Genomic DNA, 23,778 nt, shown 5'->3' on the forward strand with positions numbered 1-23,778 from the left:
CAACAACCATCATGTAGAGATACTTATCATGGCTGTAACAATTTATGATGATGTATTTGAGAAATAATTATCATTATTTTCTAAATTTTAGAAAATAATACAAGAAGAGACTACTCCGGTACGAAAGGGGGCGCAACAGTTCCCCGCGTACTTTCCCTGATTGAAATGTGATTGGTCCATTCGTATGCTCGGCCTGTGGCGCTTGCTTGGAATATCTTACCGTCTTCTTTTATCTGTATCACCAGCGCTGGTTCTGATATACATTATTCGTCTTATTCTTTTGTGTTCTCTTAATAAAAGATGGACGACCTCAGGAGACATTTGTTAAAACGGCTCATACGAACCATGACGATCCAAACGCTGAAGACGACACTGAGACTGTGGGCTCGTCTGAGCGTCGAACAACAAGAATCGTTAGACTTCACTAAGCCCAAATATGTGTTGACGGAAAGACTGCTGGACCTATGTGAAGTATGCGTCGTTCTTGTGTTGAAATCATTTTAGATGGTATAAGGCATTACGGATGTTAAGATCTGAACATTTGCCTGTCGCTATATGGTGTTGGCCTAAGCTTAAATGTGTGTTGGGTTTGGTCAGTGTAACCATAACGCTAGTTCACTGTCTTATGCACACAGTTCGGCAGATTCTGTCCTAATGAAGTACGATTAGTCTTGTCCACAGTACAGCAGTGTGTAACGTAGTGATGTTAGGCAATGTATATGATGACCACTTGAATGGATGTTCTTTCTGTCCTAACATTGTAAGCAATATGTCTGTTCTCAACAGGAAAGTGGATTGGGAGTAAAACACATCACAGAGCTCGAGATGGTTTGTAAGTAGCTTCACCATAAAACTCAAACTACGTATGAATTTGTTATCATCAGGGATGAAATATAAGAACTATCTATTTTGTTTTAAGATGTCATTGACCACCCAAACCAAAGGCAATGGCATGCTTACGAGCTTCTAGAGGCAGCAGGTAGGACAAACCATTACCATGACCTCTGAGTTACCACATATTTTCTTCAATTATTATATTACTGGGGGGGAAAAACCTGTACACAGACCAAACCGGTGATATGTATTGTGTCATGAAAGCTAGCTATATTACTATTTGTGTTTCAGATGACGCTCTCTCTGTAGAGCTGTCCAACTTTAAGGAGCAATTTAAAGCTCACCTTGCTGAGCTCATTAGACGTGTAAGAACAAACCCTTGCAAGATTAGCAACATGGTGGATCCCATTTATAGGCTGAACATAATTAAGTGCAATTCTGCTGATTTTGTGTTTTTAAGGTGTCCATCAGAATTAAGAAGCATACAGATGAGGCAGTCTGGATACGAATCGCCTGGGGCGACAGGTCCTCGCGGCCGAATCACCTGAAGCCTACATACGTCGTCCACCATCTTCAGACACCCTACGTCTTTATAACCAACTCGACTTCAAAAACGATGCCTCTGTTATCCCAAGTAAGGCCTGATGTTACCCAAAATGGCAGCAATATTATTGAATACAACACATTAGTAGGTGGGCATAATTCATGACAACTAAGACCTAACAACCGGCTGTTCCGTTTAGGCCTTGGTTCTGGCTACCAGATATAGCTCTATGAAGGATGCTGGACTCAGTGGCCGGAACCTCGCTGCCATCAGGGGTCTGCTGATGAAGCAATTTCAACAGGTTGGCTGGTTTACACTCTTAACTTAATTTTGTATTCAACAAGGCATTTTCAGGGTATGCATAGATGTAGGTATAGATCAAAGTTATTCCAGAAGAAGTTATTGGGTGTATTGCAGTTATTGAAAGCATCCTCTGGGGCCGAATCTTGTCTGTCTTATCCGGCTTACCTTTCCTCAGTATTCATATTTTTTAAACCAGGATGAATACATGTTATAATTTAAAATTAAATTGTGTTTTTTCCTAATTGTAGGTCTTTCCCAGCAAGCATCTGCAGCCTCTTCAGGGAGATAACCAAACCAAACCAAGTATGTAGGCTTAGACGTGACACATTAGGAGTGTGGATCAGAATCTGTTGACGTTGCCACACACTCGTTTCCGGACCAGAGGAGACAGATCCTTCCAGGCTGTTGCTCCCAGGCTCTGGAACGATCTTCCGCTCTCTCTGCGTTCGATGGAGTCCGTTGACTCCTTCAAAAAGCAACTAAAGACCTATTTGTTTGCTCATGCTTTTGCTTAGCTGTCTTGGGGCTGCTATGTTTGTCACTTAGTTGTCTTGGCCTTTTAAACTTAAATTTGTATGTACTTCTTAACTGTGTATTGTTATTGTTTTTGTTTTAACTGTGAAGCGCTTTGTGACCCTGGTCTGTGAAAGGCGCTGTACAAATAAAGCTTACTTACTTACTTACTTACTTACTTACTTACTTACTTACATTAGCAAATGGTTTGTTATGTTACAATGAGACCTACTTATTACATTGTTGAATTCATGAATTAATCTCCCATAGACCCACAGATGGAGTGTGAACAAGATGAGCAGTCAGAGAAAAGACTTCAGGCAGCCTGTGAGGCTTTTGGTGGTGGAACGCTACCTGAACTGCAAAAGGTCACCTACACGGTATGACACAAGAACACGAGAACAAACAAAAGTGGTTTTAATCAAATGTAAAGTAAATTACATTAAAGGAAACTTACATTATTTTTTGATTTCCATCCACAGCTGGAGACAAAGTTCAAGGACAAGACCAACCAGATCATGACAGAAAGGGAACAACCGTTCAGATGTACTGTTACATTTAAGAGCTCCAATATCCTGGAGTCACTCCGGCACAGTGCATTGACAGGTCAGAAAAGCATCAAAATAATTATACTCTTCGATCTTGCCACTAGGTGGCAACAATGCATAACAGGGGGGTTATTGGAAGCATTAGCTTTGAATTTACTGTTCGATTGCATTATAAACTGCTTTCCCCATCTTTTTACAGGAATTACTTCAACCCCTCTCTCACCACTGTTGTCATCCATCTCCCAGAAAGGAAGAAATGTTTTTCTGATCACTGACAAAGGTCCTGGTCCTCAAAGATAGTTGTAGTGTGTTTCGGCTGACTTTTGAATATTTCTGTATTCTATTCGTTTGTAAGGAAGAAGTTATATTTTGTTTCTCAATTTCGAATGTGGAATTTTATTTATTATGTTTCTTGAGGTAGATATGTGTAATAAAAATGCCTTGTAAAAAATTTTTTATTTTCTGTTTTAACTTTCATCATTTCATTTCACTTCTAATCGCCATCGCTGAGTGTACCATTATTCAGGGTGTCCCCTCCTGGAGAAGCCTCTTACTGCACCCGGCAGACTACTCGATGTGCGCCCATATTGAGCACTGCCTCCCAAGTACCCCTGACTGGCTTCTCCTTTGAATTAGCCTACTCGACATTACAGACAAAAATCTGTGTTATTTCTAGGCAAAACTGAAGACCAGATAGGAAAGAAACGGGGACTTCGGAACCTGGTATGTAATATGCGTCTAAGGCTGGAGGTTGTGTGTATATATAGCCAGATACAATAGGTCAGATGACTATAGTTGAATAGTTTTGTTCATCATTGAAAACTCATCAGTAGTAGCCTTCGTTAGGATACCATTGTGTGGTTTTGCGAGAGTGGGATGTCAATTATTGGTTTTTTTGCCAAGTACAGACACAAATTATTTTTCTTCCTTCAAGGCAGATGATGTTTTCCTGAAGGACACAATTGAGGCAGCAGCATGGTGCCAGTTGCAGACCTTCACCGACCACGTTTCTCTCCCGATTGTCATTGGGATGGAAGGTGCAGAGCAGCAGGCATTATTAGCAGAGCTGAAATCCGTTGACCGCAGTTGCCTGGAAGAAAGCCCAAACAGGATTGAACCGTTCCAGTTCTTCTTCAATTCAAAGAAGGACTACGAAATGTTCTGTGTGGAGATGTTTGACCGGAGAAAGCTGAAAGTGTTTGCTTCTTGGGAGTAGCGACATTTGACCCATTGTTTTAATTGAACTGGGGGGCCGGGGGCCGATTCTTTATGTTGAAGAATCATTTATGTAACCATCTAAAACCATTTTCATTTGTCTTTATAAATAAAATGATGTCACGGTAATATCTGTTGTTTCTTACCAACTTGATAGTCTACACCACATTCTGTGCACATTTCACAGCCAGCCACTCTGACATGGTTAGCTGCCTTCCTTGCGTAGGCTTGCTAATCATATGAGCGGGATATAAATGCCTCATTTCATTTCATTTAGTTATTTTTAAATTATTCTGTTGAATAAAAAGACTCCTGAGATTGGTGTAACTTAATGTGCGTCTCAAATGTAGCTTTTCATTATGTCTATTGAGGATTTTTTTTTCCCTTAGATGTGGTCACTTCGTTTATCCTCACATTACAACTGCTAAGGTCATACATCAGGGTCACAGTTGACCCTTAATAGTTCCCCAAATCTTATTTTTACTCTTACTTAGGTCAAAGGCAGCTGGGCCGGTGTGGGTGTCAGATTGACTCTGCTGCCAGATCGACTCGGGGTCCTAGATGCGCAATAATGACCCACTTCTTGTAAATGCTGTCTTTTAAATGCAAATGCGCGTTTCATTCATTCCCATGTTATTCCCAAGTATTAACGATCTCCTTTTGTTTTCTAATCTATGAATACTAAAAGTCTAAGATGGCCGCCGATGTTGACACAGCCGCACGGCGTCTTATCAAACAAAGGATTAAACCTGAGATCTACACCACTATTGATGGCAAAACTATCGTGGAAGATGAACTGTTAAGTTTCCTTGCTGTCAAACGGAAGACTGTGCCTCAGGGTGACATTATCCTGATGGCTGTAAATCACTTTGGATCAGAGTGGATTGAAAGCTCCAAGAAGGCCCTGTTTGAACTGTGTCCTGGCACGGGGCAGCGTTGTGTAGCTTACAAAGGACTACAGAAAGATACCAACAATGTTAAGAGTTGTCTAAAACTACTGAATGAGGTTGGTGAGGATGTTCCTCGCTTTGTGTCCTATCACTTGGATGATTTACCACCAGTGACTTTTAATAGCCTTGATGTCTCTTGCCTGGTTAGTAAGATTGAACGCCTAAGTGTAGAGATAGCCTCCATGAAAAATGCTGTGAGTGAGCAGTCGACTGCATGTGAGAACCTTTGTGGAATAACCACAGACATTAACCAACGCCTGAGTGTGATTGAGCAACCCAGTTCCAGCAAGGGGAATGCAGCCACTATCATGACCTGTGAGGGGGCCCAGCTCCACGGACCAAGTCACAGGAAGCCTGCGCCCGGGCCCTCGGCGTTGGCCGTCGCTGAGGAGACAGCGGGCGGGGGGAGTGCCGCGACGATGTCCCCTGCATGGAGCCATGTACTAAAACATGGCAAGCACAAGCAACGTCCTGGAAAACGATCTACTGCTGCAGTACAGAGCAAGACTAGTATGAACCCTCCCAGAGAGAAGAATACCTACGGCATAGTTGGAACCGCTGCTGTGGGGAACATACATGCAGTGACATCTAAGCTGGTGTGTGTGTTCGCGACAAAGCTTGCTCCTGACCTAGAGTCAGAGACTCTGGCTAGTTATCTAAAAGAACAACTCTCCAGAGATGTGACTTGTCAGAAGATTGACACTCAGTATACTCGGTACAGCTCTTTCAAAGTTACAGCTGAGTGCAAGGAAGTAGGTGGGATGTATGCACCGTAGCTGTGGCCAGTAGGGACCTATTTAAGGCGCTTCTATGAGAATCGCAAGCCTAGGGCTGCGGTAGGGGCTGGGGTTATAGCACCACATGGCACAGGGATGAGTGTGCCTGAGCCTAGGGCTTCCTGTGCATGATAAACAATGATGAACTGCTATGAGAGTTGTGTCTTATAACTCCCATGGTCTGCGACTTGGACAGGGCGCTGGAGCGAGAGCCCAACGCATTGTTATTGACAAACTCTTTGAGCATGCGGATGTGGTTTGTTTGCAAGAGACTTTTTTATCTATTCAAGATCTGGATAAACTGAACACTGTGCATAATGATTTCCATGGAGCAGGGGAATCTACGACAGACCTTAACACCAGAATTCTGCGTGGCAGGATCCCAGGTGGTGTGGCTATATTCTGGCATAAGAAACTTGACTCATTGGTCACTGTGATCAGGTTAGATGTGGATTGGTGTATAGGAATCAAGGTGGTGCAGGATAAGAATGTTTTTATAATCTTAAATGTATACACTCCATATGAATGTCAAAAAAATGAAGATGAGTACTTGAATAAGCTTGCTTTTATTGGGTCTTATATAAGGGAAAGTGAGTATACATCCATATTTGTCTTGGGGGATCTGAATGCTGATATATCAGATACTAACTCATTGTTTGGCACCTGACACAATTCTGCAAAGATAACAAGGTGATTATGTCCAGTAAGGAACTATTGCCAGCTGATAGTTATACACATGTGAGTGAAGCTTGGCATACTACATCCTGGTTGGACCACTGTATGTCTACATTTGATGCACATGCTTGTATAGAGGAGGCTGAGATCGTATATGGTATGGCCACTGGAGATCATATTCCGGTCTCTATGTTCATTAACATCAAGGGCCTACCTGAGCTTGTCTGTAATGACAGCCATAAACCAAGTGAGACGCTGGACTGGGCTAGGCTCACAGATGTTGACCTGCAATATTACAAGTTACTGACTGATGTGTACTTAAGAAATATTGAGTTACCTGTTGATGCAATTATTTGTGGGAATATCAACTGTAAGAATGTAAGTCATAATAATGACCTGTGTGCAATGTATGATAAAATTGTGAACTGTCTAGTTGTTGGAAGTGAACCACTGAGAAGAAAAGTGGTGAAACAACATATTGTGAGACCAGGGTGGAATGAAGTATGTTCATGAAGTTCATATGGAGGCAAAATATGCTTTTAGAAGATGGGTTTTAGCAGGAAAACCGAGGCATGGCCCAGTCTGTGAGCACAAGGTACGGACTAATGCTAGATTTAAATATGCTGTGCGTTTTATAAAAAGAAATGAGCAGACTATGAGGACGAACTCTATGGCGAAAAAGTTACAAATTAATAATGTATATGAGTTCTGGAAGGAGGTGAAGGTGGTAAACAACAGCAAGATGCCACTGCCTTCTAGCATTGATGGCATTACTGAACCTGAAAACATTGCAGAGCTATGGAGGAGACCCTATGAGAACATTTTTAACTGTGTGAAGAGTGAAGTGTTTAACATAGGTGAAATACCTCACAGTGATGGTGTAGTCATCGGGCCAGATGAAGTATCTTATGCTATTGAGAAACTTAAAATAAACAAAGCCTGTGGGCAGGATAAAATAACAGCAGAACATCTGAAATACTCTAGCCAAAGTATTTCAGTGTTACTTGCTCTATGCTTTTCTGGGTTAATGAAGCATGGCATACTCCCAGGATCCATGTTATCTGTCTTGTTGATACCTGTAGTTAAAAATAAGACTGGTCCATTAACTAGTATTGATAACTATAGGCCTATTGCACTTGCAAGTATACTATCCAAGGTACTAGAAGGGATCCTTATGGATAGGCTTGCAGATTATATAGCATCAACAGATAACCAGTTTGGCTTTAAGAGTAAGCATGGAACTGATCTGTGTATTTATGCACTTAAAGAAATTGTCCATAGGTACAGATCACGAAATAGCATAGTCTTCATGTGTTTCCTGGATGCGTCAAAAGCCTTTGACCGTATCAATCATGGGAAACTGTTTGCTAAACTACTTGAGCGAGGGGTCCCCTCTTATATAATTAGGATACTGCAGTTCTGGTACTCTCACCAAACTATGCAAGTTAGGTGGGGGATGAGTATATCCACACCCTTCTATGTCTCCAATGGAGTGCGGCAGGGCGGAATTCTGTCCCCGCTACTATTCAATCTGTACATGGATCATCTATCTGAAGAGCTAAAGGAATGTAGAACTGGCTGTTTGGTGGGGGATAGCCTCATTAATCATATGCTTTACGCTGATGATTTGGTGGTACTGTCTCCCTCCAGTGCTGGCCTGCAGCAGCTTCTTAGAATATGCTCTCAATATGGCATAATGTATGATATCAAATTTAACTCAACGAAGAGTGTGGTACTGATAGCTAGAACCAAGGAGGATAGGAGGCTTGTCTTTCCTTCTTTCTCACTGGCAGGTGAACCGCTAGTGGTTGTAAAGAAGGTTAAATATCTGGGACATGTGATAATAGATGACCTCTGTGATGATGATGATGTGCAGCGTCAGTGTGGTATACTGTATGGGCAGGCAAACATGCTGGTGCGCAAATTCTACATGTGTACTACTGATGTTAAAACATCGCTCTTCAAAGCGTATTGCACTCCAATGTATACTGCCCACCTGTGGTGTAATTACAGTAAAGCGAAAATGAAAAAACTTCATGTGGCATATAATGATGCTCTGAGAATTTTGCTTAAAACTCCCAGGGGGGGTAGTGCCAGTGAAATGTTCGTGACAAACAATGTGCCCACTTTGAATGCTGTTCTGAGAAATGTTATGTATAGATTCATGGGTAGATTGACTGGGTCTATGAACACGATTATTGTGTCTCTAATTGATATCTCTCAGAGTGACACAAGGTACTCATCTTGCCTCTGGAAACATTGGACCCGAAGCTTGTATGTGTTTTAATTATGTTTGTATTATGATTGATAATGCCTCATTTGCATTCCTTCTTAAATGTTTTATATTGGTGTGTGTGTGTGTGTGTGTGTGTGTGTGTGTGTGTGTGTGTGTGTGTGTGTGTGTGTGTGTGTGTGTGTGTGTGTGTGTGTGTATTTATATGCGTATATATATGTATATGTATATAATATGTGTAGTGTGCTGTCTATGTGGACCTTCCTGTGTCTTGAATAAAGTTATAATAATAATAATAATAATCTAATGTGCAAATTATTGTTGCATATACTTGGGTTATATATAAAAGAAGAATCGGTTAACTCCGTTCACTGAACGGGGCGATCCACTTTATTTCCAGCGCTCCCAACACAGAGTCAAAACAGCGACCCACACGCAGACACTTCCGTTCTCCTCCTTCAGAATAAGAGTCCTAACAGGAACTGGGTTACATACGTATGCATTAATCAGTGCTTTTAGACGTGTTTCCAATGGCTTAGTTGTGCGAAGAACGGGCTGCGTTCAATGAAATCAAAACCAAAACGGATTGAGCCTTCTTTTTATGTCCATGATTGAGCACGACGCTGAAGTTGGCATCCGATTCGCAGCATCCGATTCAGCAGCTGGTCCACTTTAAATCGGTCCTTATTGAAAACCACTACACCTAGACTCTTCAAATCTGGACTAAATTATCACAGTGAGGCTATACATTATAATAAACATAGTTACAGATTTGTGAAACCTTTTTTCTATTTGTGAAAATGCAATACAGGCACATTTTAATACTTTTTAGGGGTCCAGACTGCATTAGAACTGATCCTGATTGAAAACCACTAAACCTAGACTCTTCAAATCTAGACTAAATTATCACAGTGAAGCTATACATTATGTAAAACATAGTTTCAGATTTGTGAAACATTTACCCTATTTGTGAAAATGCAATAAAGGCACATTTTAATACTTTTTAGGGGTCCAGACCGCATTAGAACTGATCCTGATTAAAAACCACTACACCTAGACTCTTCAAATCTGGACTAAATGATCACAGTGAGGCTATACATTATGTAAAACATAGTTTCAGATTTGTGAAACCTTTAACCTATTTGTGAAAAATGCAATGCGGTCTGGACCCCTAAAAAGCATTCAAATAGGCCTGTATTGCATTTTCACAAATAGGGTAAAGGTTTCACAAATCTGAAACTATGTTTTACATAATGTATAGCCTCACTGTGATAATGTAGTCCAGATTTGAAGAGTCTAGGTGTAGTGGTTTTCAATCAGGACCGATTTGAAGATTCTAAGTGGTTTTCAAGCCGAATCGGATGCTGCGAATCGGATGCCAACTTCAGCGTCGTTGATTGAGCCCCGTTTATAAACAACCCTTCCCGGGTCTGTCCGTTGGCTTGTGTCGATCAAGTCTATGGATCAAGCCCCCAGGAACACTGCATACTTCCGCAATCCACCAGTGCTCAGTGGCCAAACCTGGTATTGCAGCTGTTTAAGCGGGCTGTGGACGGGTCCCTCAAATCATGGGACCCAGAAGTAGATATCTCCGTTCACTCCAATTCAAGTGGGGAACAGGAATGTGTCTCCGCAAAAAATGTCTGGATATCAAACAAAGGTTCATAATTACCTTTATGCCATGTCCTAAAAAATGTCACCCAGTGGATGTCTCATGGAACTACAACCAAAATCGGTACAATGGGGCGTATAGGGAGTGCCCAGGCTCTTCGTAGACGGGCTCTGAGGACACTCGAAAGCCGCGCCATTTTTGCGTCCTTTGTTTTTGAGAATTCCGAGATTTTTCAAGGATGCATCGCTGCATCCTACACGAGCCAAAACTACCCACAATCCTCTGCGTTCACTGGGCGGGTTCTTGAAAATGGCAGAGCAGTACACGTTCAAACGAAGTGAAGTTATATTAGTTTTCAGAAATATTTTGTGCCGTATTGCTTTTTATAGATTCATCATGTTAATGCAAATAATCAAGCCTAAAGACCTGTGCCACTTTTCAAACGTTTTTGCAACTTAATGATACGTTGCTATATTTTGCATGGACGTAGCTGGTGTTAAACACCACTGTCGCCAATGTCAATTTACTCGCTCACAAGATTACATTATTTATGTATACCTATTTATGTTTGTGTTGAATCATTTCTTTTAGGGTCAGCCCAGCAAACGGAGGCTTTTGTGCGCCTTAGGGTGGCGCACAAACATTTGTTTACCGGTGGAACTTGGGATAGTGCCACTATCCAATGTTGTAAAATTAATGCACAACCGATCATTTGCAATGTTTGTAATTTTTAATGAACGTATACAATTGTATTTTATATGATATACTTATGTGTTCAAAGCACTGGTAGATTGTAGGCATATATGAATGAATGAATGAATCAGATCAGTTAAATAATATATCCAAATAAATACACGTTTATCATCTCTTTCTTTGTCTTTCCCCCCCTGCATAATAGTAATCAACCGTACTGTAAATGTGATGCATGAATTAAGTTCTCAGACAATTTCACTTAGTTTTATAAAAATTGAATGGATTTTCCTTTTAATAAAGACAATTCGATCAACCACAACAAAGCTTTTGTGACTTCCCCAAAGAGGCTCCATGCGAAGGAGACATGACCGCATTCATAACAGACAAAAGTCAAATAAATATCGATCAGCTTGATAACTGCCATGTTTTATTCATAAGCGCACATGTGTTTACAAGCGGACACGCAGTATTAAAAAGCGGAAGCGCTTCCACACTACCAAGTCGTTCCCAAAGTCCGACGTTACAAACGCTAGGAAGCACTCGAGCTAGCACTCTAGTCTCATCTCCATAGGACGTGACTAGCAAGGACGCGTCCTAGCAAGGCTGCAGCCTTCACTTTGGGAAACAGCCAATCTGACCATAGACATATAAGATGTCTATGGTACAAACGACCTATGCGGTCGTATTTTCTAGGACAGGCTGGTTCTTTCTGATTAGCTCTTAATTGAGATCACCTGTCACGCACCCTTTATTAAAGGTGACACAATGGGTTTGCTTTACTTTTTGCATCGGCCTGTGTCAATCGAGGTTGAGTTTAGTGAGGGTTGAAAGTTTTCGATCTAGATTGCAGATCACTATTGTCACTTTATAGAAACTGAAAGTATGCGTTGTTGCCTGTTTGTTTTTGTGGGCATTTGACTGAACAGCCCAGACAAATATTGCTACCAACATGGCACTTCGAAACAGACCACCGCAGTGAGTAAAAGTTATTTTCCTTTATTAAATGTTGACGTTTTTGGGCTGTCTCCTCAGACACAAGCCATCAGTATCCCTGCTCTTTGCACCTTGACATGCATGTCACCGCTGTTTGTTAACCTAGTTTTGCTGATTTGTATCTTGTGATGTGTGTGTTTTTCTTAACAGGTGTTAGATGACTGACAAGATCTATGGGGGGGCCCCCTTTGGGCCCCCCCATACCAACTTAGTCTTCAAAGGAATCTAGTGCCATGGGACTCCAGTGTCTTCAAAACATCCTCGGAATACATGTGTATGAACGGTCCACCGACGGGTTGATCTGGAAGCCACCACGGTCCACGCAGTAATCTGCTGCGTGGGCCGTAGTGGCTTCCAGAGCCATCTTTCGGTCTTGGTCAGGATTTGTTAGTTGCCCTTCAATGTAGCAGGCTACGGGTTTCTGAAGAAGCCTGCTTTACGTAGCATTGGAGTACAAATATTGTGCAAAATGCTCATGTAATTGCACTAGCACTGGTAACCTGTAGATTAGCTTAGTTTAACGTCATTCGGTGCTGTCTGTCAAATGTGTGGCTTACTTTAAGTCCACAAGGCCCTCTGGTAAACCACGTTGGAACACCCCTGGACAAGGTGATTAGTCACTGGGTGTGTGCTAAAGTTTTGTTCCATTTTTCACTAGTTGGTTAAGGTTTGGTAGAATTGTTTGGATGCTAGCGACGTGATGGCGTATGTACAAGAGCCTACCGTGGCCAGGCCACAGTTGCGACGGCCACGGCCAGATGGCCTAGTGTGAGTGCAACCTTGATTGCATTTGTATACTGTTTAGTATCATTGGATGTTTATGCAATTTGGCTTAATTCATCCGCTGTAAAGCTGCATTTGACTATTCCAGGGTCGTTTTGTACAGGCTTTCAATTGACCATGTTGACTAGTGTGTGGGAAGTTTTTTTTATTTTTTTACCCTTGCTTACAATCCAACGGTTGCGACCACTAATGCAACTGGGCTGTGAACCTTGCAATTCTAGTTGCATATTTGTACACGCAGGCTTGTCCATTTCTATCGCCATCACTAACACTAGCTTCAGCATTTCCTTGTAGGCCATTAGCTGACTTGTGTATTGGAGCGATGATTTGGGTATTTTAAGATGCTTGAAAACCTAAAATAAAGCAAAATGCGTGTGATGTGCAAGAGCCAAATTGTTGGCTTGCAGTAGTCGAGGAGTTGCCGTAGGTCGTAAGCCATCTGGAGGTTGTGGCAATGGAGGCTTGTGGTAGATCTGCCATCCAAGAAAGGTTAATTCTTCTGAAGCATGATTAATAGTTTAGTAAATTGAATCTATTCATATAGAACTATAAAATCCAAGACTGCAGCCAGTAACTTGGATCGCAATATGTGGAAAGTATTAGTCATAATTTGTAACAACAGAATAATTAACATGACTAACTGGGTTTCTTCCATTTTCTAACTAGGGGGACTTGACTGGTGAGTCTACTGGATTAATCAGTAGTGGTACTTTGCCCAACAGATTTGATGGCATGACTACAGGGTGACAAAGACAATTATTCCCTGCCTATCAAAAGAGACTTCTAAAACATATCTGCTAGAACAGTTCCTATACTTTTTGTATAATTTGGTCATTCTGCAAATTTACTTTTTGTAGTTGCTCCATATTTAGTTCTTTGACAGCCTCACCTGCTAGAAAAGTCTATTCAAATCGGCTAAATATAATGAACTAAATTAATAGCCATTAAATGTTGTCACTCATACTAATGGCAAATACCCCCTTTCAGTTGGGGGTTCAACACTGTCTCTCTAGGCTTGAGGGAGAGCTCACAAGTAAATTACACGACTGTCCTGGAGCAATTGGGAATACACTTTTATTTAGTCTACCTGACCAGGGACATGTTTGAACTATAGGTCACCTAACCCAAACTTTTCACTCTTGTTAGGTTGTCCTTTTCTCTTGTTTTAACCCGAAAGGGCTGAAAATATCAACATTTCAGGTATTCTGTTTGGATAATGTGCAAAACTTGTGGCTTCACTAATAAAAACAAATTAACGAATGTATTTTTCTTAATGTGGTTAAACTATTTAAAGATTTGTATGCAAAATATTTCTGCTCAATTTGTGGTCAATGAAACTCAATTTTTTTTAATTTGATAAAACACAACTATGGGTTAAAGGTATTTGCTTTGGGCATCTTTTGATATTTTTAGAATCTAGCTCCATTGCCGTTAGAAATGGTGTCTCCCAGTAGGCTACTGCAAAGTGCTTCCACAAGTTTAAAAAAGAATGGGCAGAAAAGGAACTGCCAACTAAATCTATTTAACATGGGTAGAAAGTTTCCATGGAAGCTCTTGGTTGCTGGTTCCCAACACAGCTCCACTGTTAGCCTGTGACCTTGCGTTTAACCTTTTTGGACTTTGGTGACTTTCACAAAAGAGAAATGAACTGGTTAATACAATAAACAAGACATTTGAAACTTCAGCTACATTTTTATCTATTTGTACTGCCTTTGATTTCAACCCGTGACATGTATGTCAGGTGATAACTATGTACCTGTGACCGCATATCATGGTACCATTTTGAACTGTTTGTGGATATTGCATTAAATCCATATGCTTGAAACTTATCAATAATGCATATCAACGAAACAATGAAATAAATAGTTCAAGTAATTTGTGGGACTTGGCTGCTTTTACATTATTACTCATTTTGGGGGTTATTTCAGTCTCTCCAACCTGCAGGTCGTGCGAAGAATCATAATGTGAATGGGAATATTCTATAAATGTCTATCATCTTTCGTCTCAACACTTTTGCTGCAGCTGCTTAAAGTCTCACTCCGAGGACCTTAAAATATGAATCAATCCATTAGAAGTATGAAAATATCTTCCCGGTGGCGTGTGGTTTGGGAGATACAAGCGCGTGGGGGATACAAGTCTTTTGGCCATTCGTAGTGTTGATCAGCAGAGAAATAATTTGTCCGAAAAGACGGTGACGTCGCTTAGCAACGGAAGACGCTGGGGTAGACGAGTCACCGGACTACCCATGCAAGTGAACGGAGCGTTCCACGGCATTGAGAAGACCCGTGTAATAAAGGCCTATAATATTTCTGTTTATGGCATAGATTTCTCCTCAGATTAGGCCAATAAACCAATGGTAAAATAAAAATAAAAACGCTCGATCAAAGGCCCGGCCCGAGTATAGTGGTGGGAAATATCGGCCCGACCTGGCCCGCGTCGGGCTCGTGCTCGGGCAGAGAATCTAAACACTGACTGGAACTACTTAGCAGGTGTCTGTAGGGCTATATCGGGAGTTAATGCACGCACTGCAGCCAATCAGAATCAGAGTATTCCCCCAGACCGTGGTCTACTCTAAACAATATTATTCACGAGTTATAAACAACCCCTACACTACACATCAATATTAATGATAACCCTGTGGAAATTGCCATAAGTGAGAGACACAATTTCGCACGTTGAGCACACAGTTGTGTGACTCGTTTATTTAGTAAGAGAGAAACAGGAAATCAAAACGTGCTGAAGGTAAACAAATCCCGCATGGGCTCTGACGTCATGAGACGCTCGTAATCCTTAAAAGGGACAGCGATCCCTGAACCACCAAGACAGTAAACGACATGCCTAACACAATTGAAAGAACTACACATAACAAAATACTGTAGGTGAATTATGTTACACTCACTACAACCCATTAAATACGGTATGATTTCTAGATGTCATGGCAACGTCCGCTCGCGACACTGGACTTGCGATCGAGGCATCGACGCGGACGTTCATTCACATAGCCAAAAACAAGAGAATAGATGGCTAGATAAAATAAACATCAAGACATACAATTCTAAAAAGAACAGATGAAGCAGCTACCCTTTTTTCCTTCGCGGTTTGCCTACAGAGCAGCGCACCTGCATTTAATATATCCGTGTTTTGTCACAATTTCTCAGTATCAAAGGTGAAATTAGAAACGGGTGGCCAAAAGCTGTCGTATTGTTAGTTATTATCACAGACAATTGTAAGTAGAAACGGGTGGCCAAAAGCTGTCATTTGTTAGTTATCACAGACAATTTTCAACAATGAATGATCTGTTATGGCGTCACATTAGTGCCATAATTCACTAATGTGATAAAAGATGCATTCGGGCGTATTACATTATTCCACACGCGTAGATATTAACTGCGAGCGCGCAAATGATCTCTGCGCGCGCAAAACAGCCTCACGCGCGCGCAAATTACCTCAGCGCGCGCAAAACAGCCTCTCGCGCGCGCAAATTACCTCAGCGCGCGCAAAACCTCTCGCGAAAGATGTTTTTACGCTCTCGCTCGAATTTAATTTTGGCACTATGGGGGAGGGAACCAAGGCAGGGCGGGCTTTCCTATGATTGGCTGTTTCTGAAGCGCGATATTTGATTGACAGCCCTCCTCAGCTCTCCTCTCATTCAATTCTGAATTGTACAGTAAATGGCTGAACGTATTGTAACTCCAGATTCTATGAGTATAGGCGCAGCCTTTGAAGTGTCGGCCTCATTGTCCTTTAAATAGCTGAAGAAAAGCTGTTTATTGGGAGCAGAACGTCCGCCGGCGCCCGACTATATCTGCGAAATGCGGACGTCGTTGAGGCACGCCGCACGCGGACGTTATTGAGGCCCACGCTGTTGGTGGTCGGGTATTACAAATTTTCAGTGCTACGGCTCACGCTTAGGGATAACCCAATATCGATAGCCTTAAAAGGCTGCCCCTATACTCATAGAATCTAGAGTTACAATAAGTAACTATCGTTTCAGCCATTAACTGTTCAATTCAGAATTGAATGAGAGGAGAGCTGAGGAGGGCTGTCAATCAAATATCGCGCTTCAGAAACAGCCAATCATAGGAAAGCCCGCCCTGCCTTGGTTCCCTCCCCCATAGTGCCAAAATTAAATTCGAGCGAGAGCTTAAAAACATCTTTCGCGAGAGGTTTTGCGCGCGCTGAGGTAATTTGCGCGCGCGAGAGGCTGTTTTGCGCGCGCTGAGGTAATTTGCGCGCGCGAGAGGCTGTTTTGCGCGCGCAGAGATCATTTGCGCGCTCGCAGTTAATATCTACGCGTGTGGAATAATGTAATACGCCCGAATGCATCTTTTATCACATTAGTGAATTATGGCACTAATGTGACGCCATAATCTGTACGGAGCTCCATAAGGGACATTAGGGAGAACGCTCCCGGACAGAACCTTAGTTTGGAAGTCATGCTTAGTGACACGACAAATAGCCTACTTCCAATTGAAATACGAAATTTAGAAAATAGGCCTACGTGTCCCTGATCACGTTTCAATAGATTAAATAACGTGACAGTGTCACGTATTTTCGTGAGACTACGTTAATTTTTCAGATGTGAGTGCTGTTCCAAATCGAGTACTCCGTGGCATAGACGCCCACACCGGCAACTCCCAACAGACAGGCACTCAAAAGAAAAAGAGTTCTCTTCGATGCTGACTTTAATTTGTCTGTGTAGATCTCAGTGAGGACCCTTGGGAGACAAGTCTTGCTGCTATATTTTAACACTCACAGGACAATCATCTATGAGATAGCATAAACAATCAACATAGTAGGCTAAGTTTATTATGCATTGACAAAGAAAATGAAAGTGTCAACATTTATAAACGATAAATAACCATAGAAATGGCTATTAATCATATAAGACAATGTCCTGTATGAGAGGAAATATGCTATGTATTAATTTGAATAGGTGAACTGTGAAGTGAAATCTGCCTTGTCCGAGATTTTATCCTCGATGCATGTATTGCACTATTTCCAGCACTAGGTGGTGCATTTGCTTTGCATTGCTCAATGTAGACTCCGCCTACATTTAGCGAGCACCATCTGCGGGTTGCAGTCAGGGATACTTGGGCCTCGTGTAGTACACGCCGCGGTCAAAAACACGGTGCGCTCCGTGCTCCCAACTGCGCATGCGTAAACAGTACCTGGTTGGTATGGAGCATTATCCACGGCGGCGGGTGGTGACTGCATCGGTTAGCACTACGGCGTCGAGGTGTTAAATGGCAAACATACGTATATGCTGCTACTGGGCTTTCTGCACTACAAGCTAGCGGTTGTCAACGTACAATCATGGCTGCCTATGCGTCTGCTGGGAAAGGGAATCACAAAGCCAGCGCTTCCAGAGGAAGTGCGAAATCAAACGAAGAGTCTCCTTCGCAGTCCCGGGAGATAATAACGCCGTCCATCGTGGAGCTGACCAAAGAAGTGAGGACTAACATACTCTGCACTGTGGAAAGCTGTGGGAAAATCCTCCCCAACACACCTGCGTTGAACATGCATCTGGTGAAATCCCACAGAGTGAAGGTAATGGTCGAAGCGAGCCCACTGGTCATGCTGGTTTATTTGTGGCTCACCAACACAACACTGGGAGTGGGGGGGAAACGTCAAGTCATGTGTATGTACTTAATAAACGCTAATACGACGTTATAATGTGGTGTTGTCAATGTCGCTCACCTAAACAGCACTATGTGATACATGGTTAAGGTCACAGTGTGATTTGACCAAACCCGCGATTTCTTCGTGATGTTGTCCATTTAACACCACCCACCACTACGGGTTGAGCAAAAAACAGCCAATTTATATGGGATCTTATTTAATTATTATTCATCTGTCGTCTGTTTCTTCGCCTTACGAATTCAATGTGGGAGTCGCATTGAGTCGATCTGTCTTTTGTTGTATAGGGTATTTTCTCTCTCTCTCTCTTGGGGAATGTCTCCTTTTGTCCCTTTTGTCCTTTGCACACATTGAGTTATTTTGAGTGTGAATGTGGCATTTTAATTTGTTCTTCGGAAAACTGAGTGGCCGGAGGCCTGCTGAATGAATATGTCGGCACAGTTGTTATGAAGATGCGATACTGATGTTTTGAAGGACTTGGGTTGAAATTGTTGTGATTGGTCAGTTTAGAACGATTTCAAGTTTCCGCTGAACGGAATGATATACTATATATAATATTTATAATACCACTTAAGTCGGTTGCATTATGTTTCCTTCAGAAAGTTGGTTTGGGAGATATTGTGTGGTGGTTTACATCCGGTCCCGTGTAACATGGTCACGCCTTCATGGTAGTGATCAGATGCCACACTCCCTTCAACACATGCTTTCCAAAAATAGAAGTGTCCACTACTTAACAATTATTAATTTGTTGACACTTAATTGTTCGCTGATTATTCGCCAGAGGCGAATAATTGTTTTAGTACTACACGAGAACGCTCCAAAAATAAACCGTCACGCAATAACCCGAGTTTGAGATGTCAATCATGGGATCTTGCCAAATATGAGATAGCGAACCAATCAAATTGCGCCATCTTAGGAGGTTCACGTGTAGCATATACTAACATTCAATATCCCAGATCCTGAATTTGACCTTGAATTGGCCAATCAAGATAATAAGTTGCCCAAATAAACCGTCGAAACATCTAGGTTTTGAGTAAGTGTGTTGTTGAGTAAGTTCTATAGCAGAATGAATGGACCTCAACAAATGCTGTGACTAATATGGTGCTGCTCTATCATCAACAAATATTAGATAATGTTCTGGCGTGGGGGCGCTATCAGGCCCTCAACATATTTCAAGATGTGGAGGGAATGAAGGGCAATGCCCTTTAATTGACAGAAAACATTGCTAGTGAGCAATGTCAGATTGGTTTTGCCCGAATTGGCGACATGTCTCACGTTTTCAGTGCCCCCTGTATTTATCCATGTTTCATTGCTTTGTTCATTCATCTGTGTATTGAGAAAAGCTCTTGATGACTCTTTGTAGTGGAATGATGGAACCCAGACCGTACAACACATTGTTCAGGAGACAATGTTCTGAAAGGAATTCAATATTAGCTACAATATTATTCTTCATTTGGTTTGGGAGATACTGTATGACCTTGTCAGTTATCTATTCATACGCTTTCATGGGCTGTACTAGATTCAGAGGAATTCATGATCCTGGGAGAATGTCTTGATGTGATTATTTTCTCTTTTTTTTAATTTGTTTCTCACGCAAAGTGTAATTCAGTCATGGATATTGGAGTACAGACCTATCATCAAATCTAGGATGGATGAAACCTACAAATACAATGAACCTCATTTCAATGTTTCATATTATGATTTGTAATCTATTATAAACTTTACAATAATGTTGTAACGTTGGATAACCCCCCTCTAACAGGTGTCTAGTCTACCAGGGATCATATGTCAAAGATGGGAGTCCACTGTGATAAGAGGTTGAATTATATAGTTATGAATAATAAAAAGAATATAACATTAAATATGCATAATCAGTAGTGACTGAGTGTAGTAGTAAAGTAAGGAGTAGGTGGAGAGCACACCAGTGTTGCTGGGTGTTTCCGGGGGCAGGGTGGTTGTTACTGACGGGCTGAAATGAATTGTGAGTTAAATGTGTGTGTTGGACTGCCTTTGACATATGTTTTTGTCTACCTCCTATTGCTATTTATTGTATTTATTAAGTAATCTATTAAGTGAGACTGGAAACTGTGAACGAAATTGCCCATTTTGGGATAAATAAAGTTTTCTAATCTAATCTAATCTAGCAGGAGTGGAACAAGTGCTCTGGGGATGTGGTATGATTTTAAACGCAACATTGAACCAGCCCTTGTACCCAGCCAAAGAGACCAAAACTAAAAGGATCCAAACCACATGGCACTACACCATCAACCAACGTTGGAGGATAGCAACCGCCTGAAGGCCAAACAGGTTTTCCCCATCGGCTGATGACTATCCCTCAACTCCGCCCACTCTCTTCCTTCACCCAAACCTCATCACAGGAGCACCAGCCGAAGGACAGAGGACAGAGGGTCACACCGGAACGATTGGACACAGACTTGAATCCTTATCATCATTATATTTCCAATGGACTGCGAAATATATAAGAGTAATTTTGTGTGGTTGCGTATTTCCACAATTCTTGTTTTGATTACTTTGATTATTGGCCACACTACAAATATAGTATGTTTTTTAATTTCTGTTTACCTCTGTAAAAAATGTAATCTAATGTATTTTTAAATCACCCATTAAATGTGAGGCTAACGCAAATCTTTGTATTTAATGTTTACCTTCAGGAAGGCCTCGTCAACCCTACCATTAGGAAAGAGCTGACTGCGTCCAAGAAGCTTTACAGCTGTCCTATTGAGGGCTGCCCCAGAGGCCCTAACAGGCCCTTCTCCCAGTTTTCACTCGTCAAACAAGTAAGGCCTTCCCTGTTCTTCATTTTTCAATCACAGAATATTTCTTGATTTTCTTATGTAAGCCAAAGATTGTAATTCCTCGGTTGATTTGTATTATTCGCAGCACTTTATGAAAATGCATGCAGAGAAGAAGCACAAATGTTCCAAATGCAACAATGGCTACAGTACGGAGTGGGACCTGAGGAGACACACGGAGGACTGTGGGAAGACCTACCGGTGCACCTGCGGATGCCCGTATGCAAGTAGGGCTGCACTGTTGTCTCACATCTACCGGACGGGACATGAGCTCCCCACAGAACACAGGTATGCAAACAACAACTCAAATCTCAACCACAAGATTTCATCAAGTGTGGTTGGCTGTGTTAAAATTTCTTTCATTCTTTTGTAATTCATTCCCCACGTTCTCTGTTGGTCTTACATTTCAGGATTCCCCCAGTGAAGAAACGTAAGATGGAGAAACTGATGAGCAGTTCTGTTAAGGTGCGGCAAAACGAGTCAACCTGTCAAAATCTAAGTGCCAACAAGGAACTATCAGTGGGTTGTTTTTCTGCGGAAACAAATAGTCATGCACCAGACACGTCCAATCCAACCTCATACCTCCAGAGAAGCCACAAAAAAATGCTCCTGCCCAAGCCCAAGATGGCCCTGGTCAATTTCCCTGTGATGCAGCTGACTCACCTCCCTGTCCTAGTACCATCCACAGAGAGTGGTGCTCTGAGGTCCGTCGTGCTTACGATGGACTGCAAGGGCTCCCTCAGCGCTCTTCAGCTGCTGCCACAAGCAATGGGGGCTATGGTGCCCCACCTGGACTCCAAAGCCCTGGGCTTCAAGGAGAGCTTCCTTTCCTCGCGTTCTAGCCTTGGGCCCATCAGCACTGGGGTGCAGGTGAGTCTAGAGCCTTTGTACTCACAGGATCCAGCCAGTGGCCTTGGAGGTCTTCATGGTAGAAGCACATCCACAAACATTCAGACGGACATATCATGCCTATCTAGGATGCCCTTAGGGGCAGGAGTCGGTGTAGGTATGGGAGTGTGTGCGGTTGGTGATCCACCCGTGTCTTCTTGTGCCCAGACAGACATAAGTGTCAGTGCCGAGGTGCTTCTGCCCGTCAGTGTGGAAACTCAGACGTTCCCCTCCACCAAAGCTAAATCCACTATTGCCGCTCAGACAGACGGTCTCTGCCTCAGCCAAATACCCTGCTCTGGCCTGTTGGTTTCTGCCCCAACCTCCAGGCAGACCCAGACAGGCTGCCCGAGTGCTGTGTCGCAGTCCAGGGACAGGGTTCAGGTCGACCAGGCGGTGATGTGTTCGGACCTGTTTGCTAGTGACTTTCTGAGCGTCTCCACACAGACTTCTCTAGCCTTGGAACAATCTGCGGCCGCAGGAGTGGGCAGTCTCTATGAGGACGTGAAGTCGGCAGGGCCTATGTGTTTCGGTGTCCAGACCGACGACCTCAACTCCAATAGTATGTCGGACAACCAGACCCAGACCATGACCTTCCTCCACGACCTGGAGAACATGTTGTCTGACTCGATGTCGGGCCACCAGGTGCTGGAGGATAACACTGCAGGCTGTGGGCCAGGCCTGGACTCTGTTCAAGACCAGCACACGGGTATCGACTTTGACTTTGAAGAGTTCCTTAATACCGTGCACATCCAGACCCAAACGGAGGAGAGTGAGCTCAGAGGGCTGGGCAGTGACACACCGCTGGAGTCTCTGGACATTCAGACCCAGACTGACTTCCTCTTGCTGGAAGAACTGGAACAAAGCACTGGGCACAGTCGAACGCAGGCCACTGACCTCGAACTGGAAATGTTTGACACGCACACGCAAACTGACCTCAACTTCCTGCTGAGTGCCGGCAACCGCATGCCGCTTGGCAGCATCCTGGGACACTCCAGCTTCTCCATGAGCACAGAGTCGTCTGACACGGAGACCCAGACGGACGTCCCCCCTCCGCCTCTAGGCCTTTCGCCCCAGCTCCCCGTCCCTCACACGGAGCAGGGCCGGTTGCTGAGCAGCACAGAGACCCAGACCAGCACCTGCCAGGTGGACGGCCTCTCGCACCTCTTTCTGACCAGCAACGAAACCCAAACGGTCATGGATGACTTCCTGTCGGCGGACCTGGCCTGGAATATGGAGTCCCACTTCAGTTCCGTGGAGACCCAGACGTGCGAGAGTCTGTGGGCCCTCTTACGGCACCCGGACAAACCCAACAGTTGAAGGCCTCTCTGTGCTGCTGCTACCCACGATGAATGTGTCTGCTCTCAATTGTCGTCCTGGATAACACGTGGTGTCCTGGTAAGCTGGGAGCATCTGGAAGGCCTATGAACATTCCATGAAGGGAGACGTGCCCTTGCGTATTTCCTGTCATACACCCAGATAGCTAAGATGCACTTTATTATCTCACTGGGCATGATTTATTGACTCCCTGCCCGTTTACATATTTATTTGCACATAGGATAACCTTGTATGCGAGTCCTGTCTAGAAAACATGTTTACTTCTATAGTTTAAATGTATAGTTTGATTTGTATTATAGCACTAGTGGATGCTGTCTTTGTCTGTATTAGCAGTTTAATAATTGTAACACTATTGTGCATTAAATCGAGTCACCATCTTAACAAATACTAAATGATGGTTCCCCCCCTGCCCACACTCTCCCAAATC

General features: G+C 42.8%; 2 protein-coding genes across 2 annotated transcripts; both read left to right on the forward strand.

Moving 5' to 3' along the window:
• The first annotated feature begins 126 nt into the window (after positions 1-126).
• Positions 127-4,086, forward strand: cenpn (centromere protein N). The gene is made up of 12 exons (XM_030377675.1): positions 127-471; positions 787-832; positions 920-979; positions 1,126-1,199; positions 1,295-1,468; positions 1,578-1,679; positions 1,930-1,984; positions 2,465-2,574; positions 2,677-2,800; positions 2,942-3,022; positions 3,419-3,465; positions 3,677-4,086. The coding sequence occupies exons 1-12, from the start codon at positions 301-303 to the stop codon at positions 3,956-3,958; spliced, it is 1,326 nt and encodes a 441-aa protein (XP_030233535.1). The 5' UTR covers positions 127-300; the 3' UTR covers positions 3,959-4,086.
• Positions 4,087-17,749: 13,663 nt separating this feature from the next.
• atmin (ATM interactor) lies at positions 17,750-23,333 on the forward strand. The gene is made up of 4 exons (XM_030377258.1): positions 17,750-18,222; positions 20,985-21,110; positions 21,214-21,413; positions 21,536-23,333. Exons 1-4 carry the CDS (start codon positions 17,989-17,991, stop codon positions 23,331-23,333), a joined length of 2,358 nt encoding a protein of 785 aa, XP_030233118.1. The 5' UTR covers positions 17,750-17,988.
• Positions 23,334-23,778: the final 445 nt, after the last annotated feature.

The sequence above is a fragment of the Gadus morhua genome, chromosome 14 (assembly GCF_902167405.1).
Source record: "Gadus morhua chromosome 14, gadMor3.0, whole genome shotgun sequence".
Taxonomy (NCBI): domain Eukaryota; kingdom Metazoa; phylum Chordata; class Actinopteri; order Gadiformes; family Gadidae; genus Gadus; species Gadus morhua.

Coding starts and splice junctions, on each gene's coding strand:
- atmin (XM_030377258.1), top strand. CDS start 17,989: ATGGCTGCCTATGCGTCTGCTGGGAAAGGGAATCACAAAGCCAGCGCT. Junction 18,223..20,984: donor TGAAATCCCACAGAGTGAAG/GTAATGGTCGAA, acceptor GTTTACCTTCAG/GAAGGCCTCGTCAACCCTAC. Junction 21,414..21,535: donor GAGCTCCCCACAGAACACAG/GTATGCAAACAA, acceptor CTTACATTTCAG/GATTCCCCCAGTGAAGAAAC.
- cenpn (XM_030377675.1), top strand. CDS start 301: ATGGACGACCTCAGGAGACATTTGTTAAAACGGCTCATACGAACCATG. Junction 2,801..2,941: donor CCGGCACAGTGCATTGACAG/GTCAGAAAAGCA, acceptor ATCTTTTTACAG/GAATTACTTCAACCCCTCTC. Junction 3,466..3,676: donor AACGGGGACTTCGGAACCTG/GTATGTAATATG, acceptor TCTTCCTTCAAG/GCAGATGATGTTTTCCTGAA.